Here is a 15,662-nt window from a genome sequence, read left to right on the forward strand (position 1 = left end):
ATCGGACGCCTGAGGAAAAAGTCCCAGGCCGGTTGGCCTCACCTAGGCTGGCTGGCCTAAAATTTCGCGCCAAGGCAAAGACCCAGCATCAGCAGTTATCTCCACTACCTCCAGGACTCAATCCAAGCCGCATGATTGAAGGCAGTGCAGATCAGAGGCCGGCCGCCCGCCCCCAGGCCGACCGGCCTAAGATTGACACAACTTCTCCAACCGTTTCACCGACTTCATCCACCGACCTCCCACACTATAAATACATAGGCACCTTAGCTTGTAACACACACCAAGGAGTTCTCTTCTCTCTTTTCATTTTCTAGAGTAGGTTTAGTAGTCTAGGAGTTAGAGTCGAGTCGAGCTTGTCTCGGGATTCCGGAGTCATCATCAGAAGTTTGGTATAAGCTCTTGTAGCTTTCCCTTTTGATATTATAAATACAGTTTATCTTCTTTATCTTTTCGAGTCAGCTTTACTTTCTGCATATATTTATCTTTCCAAGCTATCCAACTTGTGTGCGGAAATTCTTTCCTCTAGTTAGGCTTTGTTATCTATCTTATTTATCGGGATCTTACCTTACAGGTTTTCTCGCTCGGACTAGGGAGCTCAAGTCAGTTCCTTAGGTTGAGGGGGATTTCTCTTGTTTGTGACAAGAGAAATCCTAACATTGAGTACGGACATGGTATCTGAGCTTAGTGTTAGCTAGAAAGTGTGTTTCGCCCCCACAGTACCATAGTAGTAGGTGGCAGGTGGTGACAGCCATGTCCGTCCTTTATAGTCTGCCACGTTCGGGTGTTTTCATAACAGTAGATCATTGACTCTGTTGGACTCTCCTCTCATCTCTTTCCGAGATTCTCCTGCGCTAGCCACCGAAGTAAGCTCTAGTTTCCCGATAAATAGTTAGAAGCAAGGTTTAGTCTAGAGAGGCTAGCTTGTTAGTTTAGAAGTATTTTAGGAGTCTTTCTCGCTCGTTGTCCTCTCATCTGCGTACCTCTCTAAGGATTAGAGTCTCCTGTGTCACACATCATCTCCTGGCCATTTATCATATTATATCATATCATATCTGGCTTACCCCTGCTAGTTAGCTGGTTGATATAGCTAGTAAAGTTTATCATTCGATTCTATGATACTCTTTAACCATAGTGCTTCCCTATGGAAATTTGATACCCTAGAATACTCCAAGGCGAAGTGCTACGGCAGTATATTCTGTGCGCTTGCGGAATCTCTATTCTATTAGGCATAAGAAACGCCAACAAGAATTTCTGGTGCCATTGCTGGGGAAGCAATTGGTGCTAAAGATATCGTTGAATAGTCTGATAAAACTTACTGATTTGTCACCACTAATTTTAGCGGGATTACCATAATTGCTCTCTTTTTTCTAGTGATTTATGCAGAGCAGTGCGTGATCAGCTTCGATCTATCACAAAACTTAGGGTGATTGTGGTGCTTCTTCATTCCGAAGGGTACTATACACCAACAAAGATCTTTCTTTCTTTTTTTCTCCCTGCATAGATGGAGTTTTAAGTTTAATCTATTAGGGTGATTGTGACCATCATGACTTATGCTAAAAAAATATATTATGAACTGTACAATTATATGTTCTAGGAGTTAATTTGTTATTAGATGTCCAACCTTATCAAAATAATGATGAAAATAATTCTAGTAAGTAAGATAATTCTGTGTAATCCATCCACACCATGACTACTTAATTAATCACGTCGGACATATTTCACGACTAATAACCTAAAATAGAGAAAGGAACTTTGACTGGATCCATATGTTTCTTCTACGCGCGTGCCACGATTTCAAGAACCGACGACCGACTGACTCAAGGACGATACTTTCTAGTACTTTGAAATTCTGCACTAATCTTTAAATGAAATGGCAATAAACGTGACAAAGGAGCATCCGGTGTCATATAGCTGTAGAGGATTTTTTCAGTAAATTTTTTTTGAATAATCCAAATACTAATGCTTTATATATAGATGCCAATCTTTTTTACCAAAATTTTGGCAATTTTAGAATACCACGTAGTTAGATGGGCTACTTTTTGGACTCCAACAACCAAACGAGTGCCAAAATTTATACACATACCCATATTTTAGCATGCCTACATTTTGGTAGCCAACCAAATAGACCTAGAGCAAAGAAATGAGGTCAAGTCAATTAGTCAAGTATACTTGGTTTCCCTCAACACTGGGGCGGAACCAAACCAGCATTAACCATAAGTTAGTACTTGCTGAATTGCGTGCGCCCAGATGGCGATGTAAAGACCTTTATTTAAAGACTTAGTTCGACCTGCGTGTCATTTACGGCAGGGCAAACTGGTAGTGATGTTCAAGTTTGCCTGATATGCACGGCGAGCTGAAAACGGGCAATTCTCGTTTTACCTTCTCGTTTTTGGTTTATATTACTGCCTCTGATATTACTCCTTTCAATAAGTGGTTTTTTTTTACATAAAAGCTGTCATCAAAGTTCAAGATACAATTTTGACTACTAGCTTTTTACTATGTATATTTATAAAACATACTAAATTATACTTTTATGAAACTGTATTTAATAAAAAGAATTTACATGTACCATTTTCAAATATCCAAATTTGATATAAAAAAATCCATTTGCAAACTATTTTTGAAATGGTCAACTACATGAAGCCCAAAATATCACTTATTTGTGGCTTGAGAGAGTAAATCAATTTGGGTTCATCTTAGGTTAACCCTTTTAGCTTTAGCCAACAATAACGAAAAAGATTCATAACAAATCATCAACATCATAACGCTGATGCAACTATATTTCATTATAAAAATACTTTTATGATGCATAACTCTATTTATTTGAAGTGATATACTTTAGGTCAAATTGTCATATTGAAGATGTTCGATGTCCTAATCAACCTATATTTTCCATAGGCTGCTGCTGCCTTTCCGAATTGACTAGCATTCATGAGTCATCAGTCAGCTGCACTCCTGCAAATCTCTTGCCGGGCACAGGAAGTTACAGCCGCAAAGTCAGCAGTGATGTTGATCGATTGGGCAAGCTAAAATCTAGGATGGCCATAATTAATCTAACGGCCTTGAGACGCCTTAATTTATCAAATGCAAGTCAATAATTTTATAGAACTTTTAACTTCTGTCAAGTTATGTTGGAATTTTGAGCCGCCTTAATTTAACAATCGGACCCCAGAGGATGTTAAACGGACACCCATTTGAGTCTACGGCATGATGTTGCTCAGTTCAAAACATAAAGATCTTATTACACACATCACCATCTGGATGTGTACGTTTTCAGAAGACTAAGTTGTGGTTCGCCTGATTCGTTTGCGCCTCAGTGCGGCTTTATTTCATATATAAATAGAAATGAGCATCTCTTTGCTAAGTCATCTTCAGTTCTCCCTCATCTGTGCATGAAAGATCTCCCCTTAATTTGTTCATCACCATGCCTTATCTCCACATCTCCATGGTACTACTGCTCTCCCTGCACATCCCTGCTGCAAATTCTGCCACGACGGATACCATCTCAGCCGGCCAAGCACTCTCCACCATTGGCGACAAGCTTGTCTCCAAAAATGGCAAGTACGCGCTTGGCTTCTTCAAGGTGGGTAACAACTCATCCCAAAACACTAGCAACTGGTACCTTGGCATATGGTTCAATAGTGTCCCCAAATTTACCCAAGCATGGGTAGCAAACAGGGATGACCCCTTCAAGAGCCCCACTACCTCAGCACCGGAGCTCAAAATCTCCCATGATGGCAACCTTGTCGTCTTAAACCAGTCAACCAACTCCATTATCTGGTCTACCCAAGCCAAGATGACAAGAAACAATACCATTGCCTTGCTCTTGGATAGCGGAAACTTTATCCTCAGAAATGCCTCAAACTCGTCACACACTTTGTGGCAGAGTTTTGACCACCCAACGGATACATTTTTACCTGGAATGAAGCTTGGATGGGACAATATCACTGGTCTGAATCGCCGTCTTGTTTCTAGGAAAAACTCAATTAGCCCAGCTACTGGTGTGTACTGTGAGGAGCTAGACCCTAGTGGTATTAACCAGGTTGTCCTAGTAAAATGGAATTCCACTACACAATATTGGTCAAGTGGGGTGTGGAATGGCCAACACTGGCCCTCACTGCCAGATGAGGCAAGTGGGGTGTGGAATGATCAAACGGGTGGCAAAGAGTCACTAGTGACGAATGCCCATGAGAAGTACTACACATACGCAATAGTAGATTATACGGCAGCTGTTTATTATAACTTGGACGTCTCTGGTCAAATAAATGTGTTCGTTTGGCCTGAAGGTTCACACGATTGGTTACTGACTTTCTCGCAACCTAGAGCTCAATGTGATGTGTATTCAGTCTGTGGGCCTTTTGCAATTTGCAATGATGATGCCCTTCCTCATTGCACTTGTACAAAGGGGTTCTCCATAACATCCCCTGAGGATTGGGAGCTAAATGATCAAACGGGTGGATGCACGAGGAATACTCCACTAGACTGCATTACAAAAGGAAGCTCAACAAGATCCACAGATAAGTTCTTATCTTTGCCATGTGTTAGTTTGGCTCAAAGTGTTCGCAGAATAGAAGATGCTCAAAGCATAGTTGTTTGTGCTCAAGTCTGCCTAGATAATTGCTATTGCACTGCATATTCCTTCAGCAATGGTACATGCTCAAATTGGCATGGAGAATTGTCGAACATAAGGCAAATACAGTGTAGTAGCGCGGCAAATTCAAAGGGAGAGACTCTTTACCTTCGCCTTGCTGCTAAGGATTTTCAAGGTTTAGAGAAAAACAAAAGAGTGTTTATTATTGCAGTTGCCACTGGCACAAGTGTCGCTGCTTTAGGTCTGTTTGCATTCTCCATGCTAATAATGATTGGGAGAAACAAAAGAAAGAGTTCCGGTCAGATATCAAATACTGCTCAAGGTTGTAATGGAATTATTGCATTCCGATACAATGATTTGAAACTTGGAACTAAAAATTTCTCGCAGAAGCTTGGAGGTGGTGGGTTTGGTTCTGTATTCAAGGGATTTCTGAATAACTCAACTGCAATAGCTGTGAAGGAGCTTTGCCATCATTCTCATCAAGGAGAGAAGCAATTTAGAGCTGAAGTTAGCTCAATTGGAATTATCCAGCATATCAATTTAGTCAAATTAATTGGTTTCTGTTGTGAAGGTGCTAGAAGGTTACTTGTTTATGAGTACATGTCAAATGGCTCTCTTGCTACCCATCTTTTCCAGAACCATGCTACAGTACTGACATGGAGGACTAGGTATCAAATAGCTTTGGGAGTTGCCAGAGGATTGGCCTACTTGCATGAGAAATGCCGAGACTGCATCATACATTGTGATATCAAACCAGAAAACATTCTTCTTAGTGATTCATATGTCCCGAAAATTGCAGATTTTGGGATGGCCAAATTTTTAGGAAGAGATTTTAGCCGTGTCATAACTACTATGAGAGGAACTATAGGATACCTTGCACCTGAGTGGATCAGCGGAGTGGCTATCACACCAAAAGTAGATGTTTATGCCTACGGGATGGTATTACTGGAAATTGTATCTGGAAAGAGGAACTCATGTGTTTCGTGTTCTTGTGGTAGCAACCATGACATCTATTACCCCGTACATGTTGCACAGGAGATTATCGGTGGAGATATTATGAGCTTGTTGGACAGCAGATTGTGTGGCAAAGTGAATTTGAAAGAGGCTGAAATAACCTGCAAGGTTGCTTGTTGGTGCATTCAAGATGATGAGTTTGATCGGCCAACAATGGGCGAGGTAGTTCAGATCATGGAGGGTCTACTCGAAATCAACATACCCCCAATGCCAAGGCTGCTTCAAACTGTCGCTGGAAGCTCAAATTATTCCACTTGCTGCTAATCCTCTTTTAGCGAAGCCAAATATATTGATTACAGTATCCATGGAAGTTGTAGTTTTGAATAAACTTGTGGTTGCCTTGTAATAAACTTGGTGCTTTTCTACCACAGATGCTTTTGTAATCCGATACTGTCCTATCTTCTCTTGTAAAATTAATCTGCATTGTCCATCATTTGAGTAAAATTTTAAAAGCAAATTGAATTACATGCAATCTTGCAGGCTATTTCAGCCTGCAAGGTTTTTGTATTTAGTCCAAATTCAAACACCCCCATATATTTATAGCACTGCAAATTCACGCATTCAGAAGAACAAGTACTTGAAGAAGTAAGTGGAGTAGAATTGAAAAATCAAAAGTCAAGCTCCCACGCATCAAGCACATCCATCACATTCAGAATGCAGTACGGATCGCACGAGCGACCTGTCGGCTGCTGGTGGGGTCTCCGAGGTGGTACAACGTGAGGGCGAACTGCTCGCAGGTGAACTTTGGCGGTCGTAGCACCAGTGCCGGTCGAGTGTAAATAAGTCTGATGATCTCTTGTTTGGTTTCGAGTTATCTTTTTATTTTCGGAATATTTTTTTGACCTTCATCGTCATGTTTTTTATCCACTACGTCCTTGTTTTCTTTATAAGAGTATATATTAAGATGTAAGAAAAACATACATATACTCGTACACATACAGGAACATACGCAAAGGATACGGAGAGTACAGCAGACCCAACCAAACTACACAAAGATCCCTGGCAAATAAAGAAATTACAAAGAAGTCTTCCAGGGCCTCCGTGACAACCGATTTTGCCGCCGGTCGCCGAGCACCACCACCGAACAAGTCGCCAGAAGAGCTCAACGAGAGCAGCCACCCGGACCCGGGAAGCGCCACCGCACAAAGGCTTTGAACAAAGCCGCAGAAGAAACCCGCCGCCATGGACGAGACGAAAACGAAGGAGGACCATCGGTCGGGGACACGCCTGTCACACCCGGTTTTAAAAAGAAAACCGAATGCATAGCTATATGTATGCCAGGATCAAGTTTCATACATATAGAGACATCATAAGTGAATAATCAGTAACAATATCATGAAAAAGAGAACTAAAACAAATAAAAGACTATCAGAGTTTACAGTTTATCCTGGAAATGAAGGCTCCAAACTTCACAGACAATCGACTGGGGGTTGCGTACGCCTACAACTCAGCAACATCTTCAATAGATTTCACCACATTTTTCTCCTTCTGAGCAGCAGTAAGCATGGGTGAGTACACTTATGGTTGGTACTCAGCAAGGCCACAAGAAATAACCAAAAAATGATTTAAATCCATCTTTATGTTTATTAATCATGTGAGGGTCCAAGCCGCTCTTGACCGTGAGCACAGCTGATATATCAGTTTTACACTCTGTAGAGGTTGTACACTTTCACCACAATTCGTGTAAAAGTTCCGAAGAACTTTGAACCCAACCACGCAATGTGCTAGCTAGGCACAGTATCACACTTCCGAGGTGTGATTGCATTGGGACGCTACGAGATCTTTACAAAGAATCACTATATGTACGCACTGGTCCCTGGCTTTCTGCGGTACCTCAGAAGACGAAGCTTCCTTCACCCGCTCCTCAAATATCGATAACCCAAAATCCACCAATCAAACGCCCCAGGCACGACATATAGATCATCTAATTACTTAGCCAAGACCAGAGCCATATAGTATTGTGGTTGTACGGTTTTCTTGGGTGGTTCTCCATGTTCCAATTAAATCATAGTACTCTTGTAAATAAGCACAGATCGAAGGATGGTTAGGGTCACTTGTCTTTTCCCAACAAAAAGCTACTCTTACTACTCTTCAGCTCTTGCTCACTTAGAACTCTTGATCTTCAATCTTCAAACAGCGATTCTTCTACTCGGAACAATCTTCGGGCAAACATACAAAGCAAACAAGAAGATACATCTAAGAACATTACACCATAACAAAAGAAAAGCTTTAAAAGCGCATACTAAAGGATAGAGCTTGCTGCTACGGTTATGAGAGCGCAAGAAACGCGAAAAACGGAACTAAAACAGTGATTCTATAGACTAAATGGTGCTTCAGGGATCTAGTCGCGATTAACAAAAGGTTAAGGACTAATAGAAAAGATTCGTAAGACACAACAAAGTGTGATCACAGAGGATAAAAAGAACATAAAGCTATTGCACACGTCACAAGGATCACGTGAGCGCAAGAATCGATGAAAACGGAGTTGAAACGTGAAAGATATGGCTAAAACAAGGTTCTAGGGGCTTATTTGTAAAGAAACAGAGCTTCCAGGTGCTAGATCTGAAGAAACCAGGGGCTAAAACATAACTAAACCTTAATCACAGTGGCTAACATGCAAAAACTCGAGCTCTGGATGGCGGGTTCAAATTTATAAAAGTGTAGGGGCTAAAACAAAAGAAACAGGACTGATTCGCAAATACTTTTGAACTGCCATGGACTGCGGCTTGATTTCTAGAAAAGAGAGGGGCTCTTACGAAAAACTACCTAGGGTTGACCGGTATTGGTTGGGTTGACCTCGGGCCAGATCTAATCAGGGCCGTTGGATGAGGATCGAACGGCTGGGGTGGATTGGGGCGAAAAGAGCGGCGGCGCACTGCGCCGGCGGCGAGCTAGTGGCGGCGAGCGGCGGCGCGGTCGCCGGACTTCGCCGAAAACGGCCGTCCGGGGCTCTATTCAGTTTGGGACCAGGTCAAGGAGCATGAGTGCGGCACGCTGAAGCGAACTAGGGCTTCCGCGCGGGGCCTATGCGAGCGGAGAGCGAGCGCGGCGGCGCATGGCCGAGGGGCAGCACCGGCGAGCACGCCCGGCCGAAACAGAGCTAGAGGGAGGGGGAAGACGGGTTGGCGAGTTCCTCTACCTCGACGCGAAGCTCCGGGATGGCCCAAACTCGGCGAAGGAACGGCAGAGCGACGGCACAACGGCGGCTCCGAGCTCCAAAGCCAACAATGGTGGTGGCGCACGGGAACTAGGGTTCTGTGAGGGCGAAGGCGAGGGCTTCGGCTTGGTAGGGTTCAAGGGGGTGCGGGCACCTTTTATAGGCCGTGAGAAGGGGTCTTAGCATGCGGGCCATGCCGAGGCGGTGCGGGGAGGCGTGCTCCTCCCGGACTCGGGGAGAGTCCCGGTCTGTCCTGAGCTCGAGGATGACGGCGGGACCCCCGTGTCGGTGAGAGAGGGAGGGAAGGGAAGTGAGGTGGCGGGCTGGGCCGGTGGAAAGGAAGTGGGCCGGCTAATGGTTTCCTGGGCCGCGGGAAGAAAAAGAAAAAGAGAAGAGGGATTGGGCCGGGCTGAAAACGAGTTAGGGAAACGGAAAAGGTTTGGCATTTTCTTGAGAAGAAACAAACACATTCAATTAAAATTCGAATTCAAGGAATTCAAATTCAAATTGAAACCCAAACAAATAGACAATGCACTACAGTATGAATGCAACACAAACAAAAAGACCCTATTTAATTTGGAAAAACAACCAATATTTATTTTCTTGTACTAAATTCCCTGTAAAGAAAATAAATGTTGGAAAATTTTAAAAACTATGAGAAAATTGTTGTTTTATTTTTAATGTTAATCACATCCTGAAATTCAAAAATTTTAGGGTGTGACAGAACTACCCCCTTAAAAGGAATCTCGTCCCTAGATTCACAAGGCTAGCAAGAGACAAAGGTTTCGGTGGATAGCATCCAACACATATTAAATTTTCTTCTTGGTCATTCCCTCTTACAATACCTCTGCAGATATGCTTCTTTATTCTCTGAAACTCACATCAAACACTTTATGGATACTCAGTCTAACTCCTACTTTAACCATCCATTCTTTCATCGGCTTCGTTGGCCCTTCTCTTGGCTTGCTTTACCAATTTGTTTCTTAGGCCGCTTGCTTCTTTTAGACTGAAGATCTTTGGAAGAGATACTCCAATCCTCGAGGTTTATAGTCTGAGTACTGTCTTCATCTTGGGCAACTTCTTCTAGGACTGAATCTTGGGTAGATAGCTTCCTATTGATATCTGAATGGTAATGTTATCTTGCTTCTGCTATCATTAAGCTATCTTCTTGGAGACACAGACGACCATAATGCTCGCAGCACTGACATGTTTCTGGGCTCTTACTATCTTTATATTGTCTCTCCATCTCTAGCTCTGGTATTTCATGACTTCTCTTATTGCTTTGGAAATTCCATGCTTCGACGACTTGCCTCTTCACTGGTCCGGTAGGGATCTCTGCTTTGGTTAACACCATGCGATGAGGTGATACCGTATTGGACTGCATCCTTCTTTGTAAGACTTGAGCTTGCATAGTTATTAACTTCTCTTCATCCATCGGTGGCAGAGTTGTTGAGACCTGATGGTTGTCACTAGTGATATGGTTGGGGTTGTCTGGGAATAAGGCTTGCTCTGTAACATGTTCTTGGGTATCGAACATAGTTGGAACCATTCCTTGTAGTCCTTGGGTTTGTGCTAGAATGTTGAGGTCTCCTTTATTGGCCCTATCTTCTCGATTTCTGTTGGGACTCACCATCTTCAGCTTCTTGCATTTATTGATCATTGTAGATGCTTGGAGGTTTCTACTATTGCTGTTAGCGTTGCCATGAACTTCCTTCTTGACATCCAAAGGATTAGGTAGAAAGTCAGAGGATAACAAGAAGGAGAGGTATAAAAGAAGAACCCATCTAGGCAACTGATGTCATTGTAGGTAGAAGACCCACAACACACCAACACTCATTACAAAGAAGCGAATCAGACAAGGTCATAAAGACAAACATCATCACACAAGCACAAAATTTTATCAGACAACACCTAGTCAAGGAGCGATGCTACACGTTGCTAATAGAGTTAGAAGGGGTCATCCTAAGCTTGATTATATCTTCCAGTTTCGTCATGGATGACACGTGCCTCCTTCAGCGTGTCCAGCGTTGTGAGAGTGTCATAACCATGCTCAGGCTTGATTCTTTGGTGGTGCTCTAAATCCTTCATCTAACTCGAGTAGGGATGTTGGCAAGTGGTCCAATTGCTTCGACTTGACTCTCATGATGAACTAGTAGCTCCATTCCTTAGACAGCTTGGCAGGCATTAGGATACGTGGCACGGATCATCTAAATAATTTTGAATTAGAAGGGATACCTTGGAATCAAAGTCAAGGGACGAATCCAAAGTGACATTTATTTAGAAAGAAAGGAGAGGCATTAAGGAGAGACTAGATACTTAGAAAAAAATAAAGCAAGGCGAGATAGGTCCAAAAAGGTAAGTAAAAAAAATTTCAAGGAGCAATTTCACCAGCATATCAAAAGAAGGTGAGCTTGATTAAATTTGGAAAATCATACATCAAGTGGGCGGTATGATCAAAATTAAGAAGTGATTAGGAAAATAAATAAATAGACAAGGATTGATGATCTAACATTTGCACAACAATAAGGTGTAGAAGAGAAGGGATCAAGCAAGAAAAAATAAGTTATCAAGAAAGACTTAGAAAACAAAATGGTCAAGTAGGAGGAATTTCAATGGAGGGGGTAAGGAATAAGCCGGAATAGATTCAAGGAATAAGCAGGAATACAATTTTACATTTTATATCAATGAAACCTTAGAAAACGACCATTGCTATCTAGGCTTACGTCCTACAGTCGAACCTGGCTCTGATACCACTTCTGTCACACCCGGTTTTAAGAAGAAAACCGAATGCATAGCTATATGTATGCCAGGATCAAGTTTCATACATATAGAGACATCATAAGTGAATAATCAGTAACAGTATCACAAAAAAGAGAACTAAAACAAATAAAAGACTATAAGAGTTTACAGCTTATCCTGGAAACGAAGGCTCCAAACTTCACAGGCAATCGACTGGGGGTTGCGTACGCCTACAACTCAGCAACATCTTCAATAGACTTCACCACATTTTTCTCCTTCTGAGCAGCAGTAAGCAAGGGTGAGTACACTTATGGTTGGTACTCAGCAAGTCCACAAGAAATAACAAGAAAATGATGTAAATCCATCTTTAAGATTATTAATAATGTGAGGGTCCAAGCCGCTCTTGACCGTGAGCACGGCTGATATATCAGTTTTACACTCTGCAGAGTTTGTACACTTTCACCACAATTCGCGTAAAAGTTCCGAAGAAATTTGAACCCAACCACGCAATATGCTAGCTAGGCACAGTATCACACTTCCGAGGTGTGATTGCATAGGGACGCTACGAGACCTTTACAAAGAATCACTATATGTACGCACTGGTCCCTGGCTTTCTGCGGTACCTCAGAAGACGAAGCTTCCTTCACCCGCTCCTCAAATATCGATAACCCAAGATCCACCAATCAAACGCCCCAGGCACAACATATAGATCAGCTAATTACTTAGCCAAGACCAGAGCCATATAGTATTGTGGTTGTACGGTTTTCTTGGGTGGTTCTCCATGTTCCAATTAAATCATAGTACTCTTGTAAATAAGCACAGGTAGAAGGATGGTTAGGGTCACTTGCCTTTTTCCAACGAAAAGCTACTCTTACTGCTCTTCAGCTCTTGCTCACTTAGAACTCTTAATCTTCAATCTTCAAACAGCGATTCTTCTACTCGGAACAATCTTCGGGCAAACATACAAAGCAAACAAGAAGATACATCTAAGAACATTACACCACAACAAAAGAAAAGCTTTAAAAGCACATACTAAAGGATAGAGCTCACTGCTATTTTTACAAGTGCGCAAGAAACGCGAAAAACGGAACTAAAACGGTGATTCTATAGACTAAACGGTGCTTCAGGGATCTAGTCGCGATTAACAAAAGGTTAAGGACAAACAAAAAAGATTTGTAAGACACAAAAAAGTGTGCTCACAGAGGATAAAAAGTTTATAAAGCTATTGCACACGTCACAAGGATCACGTGAGCGCAAGAATCGATGAAAACGGAGTTGAAACGTGAAAGATACGGCTAAAACAAGGTTCTAGGGGCTTATTTGTAAAGAAACAGAGCTTCCAGGGGCTAGATCTGAAGAAACCAGGGGTTAAAACATAATTAAACCTTAATTGCAGGGGCTAATATGCAAAAACTCGAGCTCTGGATGGCGGGTTCAAATTTATAAAAGTGTAGGGGCTAAAACAAAAGAAACAGGACTGGTTCGCAAATACTTTTGAACTGCCATGGACCGCGGCTCGATTTCTAGAAAAGAGAGGAGCTCTTACGAAAAACTACCTAGGGTTGACCGGTATTGGTTGGGTTGACCTCGGGTCAGACCTAATCGGGGCCGTTGGATGAGGATCGAACGGTTGGGGTGGATTGGGGCGAAAAGAGCGGCGGCGCACTGCGCCGGCGGCGAGCTAGCGGCGGCGAGCGGCGACGCGGTCGCCGGACTTCGCCGAAAATGGCCGTCCGGGGCTCCGTTCAGCTTGGGACCAGATCAAGGAGCATGAGCGCGGCACGCTGAAACCAACTAGGGCTTCCGCGCGGTGCCTATGCGAGCAGAGAGCGAGCGCGGCGGCGCATGGCCAAGGGGCGGCGCCGGCGAGCAGGCGCGGCCGAAACAAAGCAAGAGGGAGGGGGAAGACGGGTCGGCAAGTTCCTCTACCTCGATGCGAAGCTCTGGGATGGCCCGAACTCGGCGAAGGAACGGCAGAGCGACGGCACAACAGCGGCTCCGAGCTCCAAAGCCAACAATGGCGGCGGCACGCGGGAACTAGGGTTCTTTGAGGGTGAAGGTAACGGCTTCAGCTTGGTAAGGTTCAAGGGGGCGCGGGCGCCTTTTATAGGCCGGGAGAAAGGGTCTTGGCGTGCGGGCCACGCCGAGGTGGCGCGGGGAGGCGTGCTCCTCCCGGACTCGGGGAGAGTCCCGGTCCGTCCCGAGCTCGAGGATGACGGCGGGACCCCCGTGTCGGTGAGAGAGGGAGGGAAGGGAAGTGAGGTGGCGGGCTGGGCCGGTGGAAAAGAAGTGGGCCGGCTAATGGTTTCCTGGGCTGCGGGAAGAAAAAGAAAAAGAGAAGAGGGATTGGGCCGGGCTGAAAACGAGTTAGGGAAACGGAAAAGGTTTGGCATTTTCTTGAGAAGAAACAAACACATTCAATTAAAATTCGAATTCAAGGAATTCAAATTCAAATTGAAACCCAAACAAATAGACAATGCAATGTAGTATGAATGCAACACAAACTAAAAGACCCTATTTAATTTGGAAAAACAACCAATATTTATTTTCTTTTACTAAATTCCCTGTAAAGAAAATAAATGTTGGAAAATTTTAAAAACTATGAGAAAATTGTTGTTTTATTTTTAATTTTAATCACATCCTGAAATTCAAAAATTTCAGGGTGTGACAATGCCCCATGCTCTCCCAATCCTGGATCTGCTAAATCTGCCAGACGGCGGAGAGCACATGGAGCAGATCCACTAACCTTGCTGCCGCAGATACCGAAGCAAACTCTTCGACACCAAAGCACTGCATCCTGCAAGCAAAACGTCGGCGACCGCACACCACCGAGATGACGAGCCGCCGCTGCCGAACTCCTGTACAGGGGCTCCACACGTGAAGCCCCTCCTCCATGGACTCGCCGCCGGTGCCGGAGCAGAGCGCCAACGAGGCGAGGAAGAGTACAGAAAGACTTATTCCGTCACGATGCCGGCACCGTCGCCTCGCCGTCGCCGTCTGGAAACCAAACCTATAAAACCTAGGACCTAAACTACCAACCCCACCACCAGCCGGACGGAGGCCAATAGTCTCCGCCACCTCGCGATGCCCCGAGGGCCGTCGGAGGTGGAGGAGACTGCCGGCGGGGACGCGCACCTCTCGATTCGCCTCTCTCAACTGTAGCAGACTAGAGAGTTCGAGAGCGAGCACTACGTCCTTGTTTTGATGCATTGCTCGGTATTTCACATATCTTTGTTATGAGCCATGTATGTATTGACTATTGACACAAATGAAATGGAACATGGTCATTAAAGGGGTCATCTGGGACCATATGGACCTTCTTTTCTTTAGAGATTGCTAAATTAGTAAGGACATGAACTTCTGATTTTAGGGGGGAGGACATGGTTCCTCTCTTGTGACCCTATCTGAAGGAGCTTTACAGACCTTTTGCTGCAAAATGAAGAAATGATTTGTACTAGCTCACGGCCTTTGACATCACGGCCTTAGCCCACGCTCGAAATGCGGCCCATTAGCGGCCCTAATATGGCTTCGTTTGGCAACTGTGGAACACAATCCAAGGTAGACTTAACCCCCGCGGGTATTCGGTGGATCCCCTCCCACCACCCTATCCCCTCCATGGTGGAGGTTTATCCATTATCGAATTGCGTTGTTATTTGGCATGACTTGGATTGACGTGGTTTGTTTTTTTGACCTGTGAGGCAGTTGTTTCAGTATTGTCTACTGGTTGACATATTGCAGTATGCATCTTCGTCACTTCGTGCACTAGAAATACAATAATTTAAAAATTCACATGCTCGAAACTGCAAGGCTAATTAAAAAATTTAAAGGCTAAACATGCATACGGTGCCTTGATCTGAATACAAAAGGAGTACATCAGCACTAAGATATGAAAGGCACAAGTGCATATAAATATGTTTAGATCAATGTGGTCACTTGTAGTTTGTACCATAGCATTCAAACAGGCCAGTAGACTTATATTCCGATACAAGACATCATCAAAATTATATCAGAAAGGAACAACTTTTGGTAGTACATTGCCCTATTACAAGACAAACCAGATTGCTCTCAAAAATGCCCACAAAGGAGTTACTCATGCATAGTTACCTGGTTAAAAAAAATCAGAAACACGTCGCCTGCTATCAAAAGCTCCTGATATGCATC

General features: G+C 43.7%; 1 protein-coding gene across 1 annotated transcript; it reads left to right on the forward strand.

Moving 5' to 3' along the window:
• The first annotated feature begins 3,361 nt into the window (after positions 1-3,361).
• Positions 3,362-6,052, forward strand: LOC120645045 (G-type lectin S-receptor-like serine/threonine-protein kinase At2g19130). Its single transcript, XM_039921795.1, has 2 exons — positions 3,362-3,583; positions 4,979-6,052. Exons 1-2 carry the CDS (start codon positions 3,425-3,427, stop codon positions 5,867-5,869), a joined length of 1,050 nt encoding a protein of 349 aa, XP_039777729.1. The 5' UTR covers positions 3,362-3,424; the 3' UTR covers positions 5,870-6,052.
• The last annotated feature ends 9,610 nt before the right edge of the window (positions 6,053-15,662 follow it).

This window comes from Panicum virgatum, chromosome 8K (assembly GCF_016808335.1).
Source record: "Panicum virgatum strain AP13 chromosome 8K, P.virgatum_v5, whole genome shotgun sequence".
NCBI classification, from domain to species: domain Eukaryota; kingdom Viridiplantae; phylum Streptophyta; class Magnoliopsida; order Poales; family Poaceae; genus Panicum; species Panicum virgatum.

What these genes read in the sequence shown, in the direction of transcription:
- LOC120645045 (XM_039921795.1), top strand. Translation starts at nt 3,425, where the DNA reads ATGCCTTATCTCCACATCTCCATGGTACTACTGCTCTCCCTGCACATC. An exon ending in ACGCGCTTGGCTTCTTCAAG is followed by an intron (nt 3,584 to 4,978) that starts GTGGGTAACAAC and finishes AATTTCTCGCAG; the next exon opens with AAGCTTGGAGGTGGTGGGTT.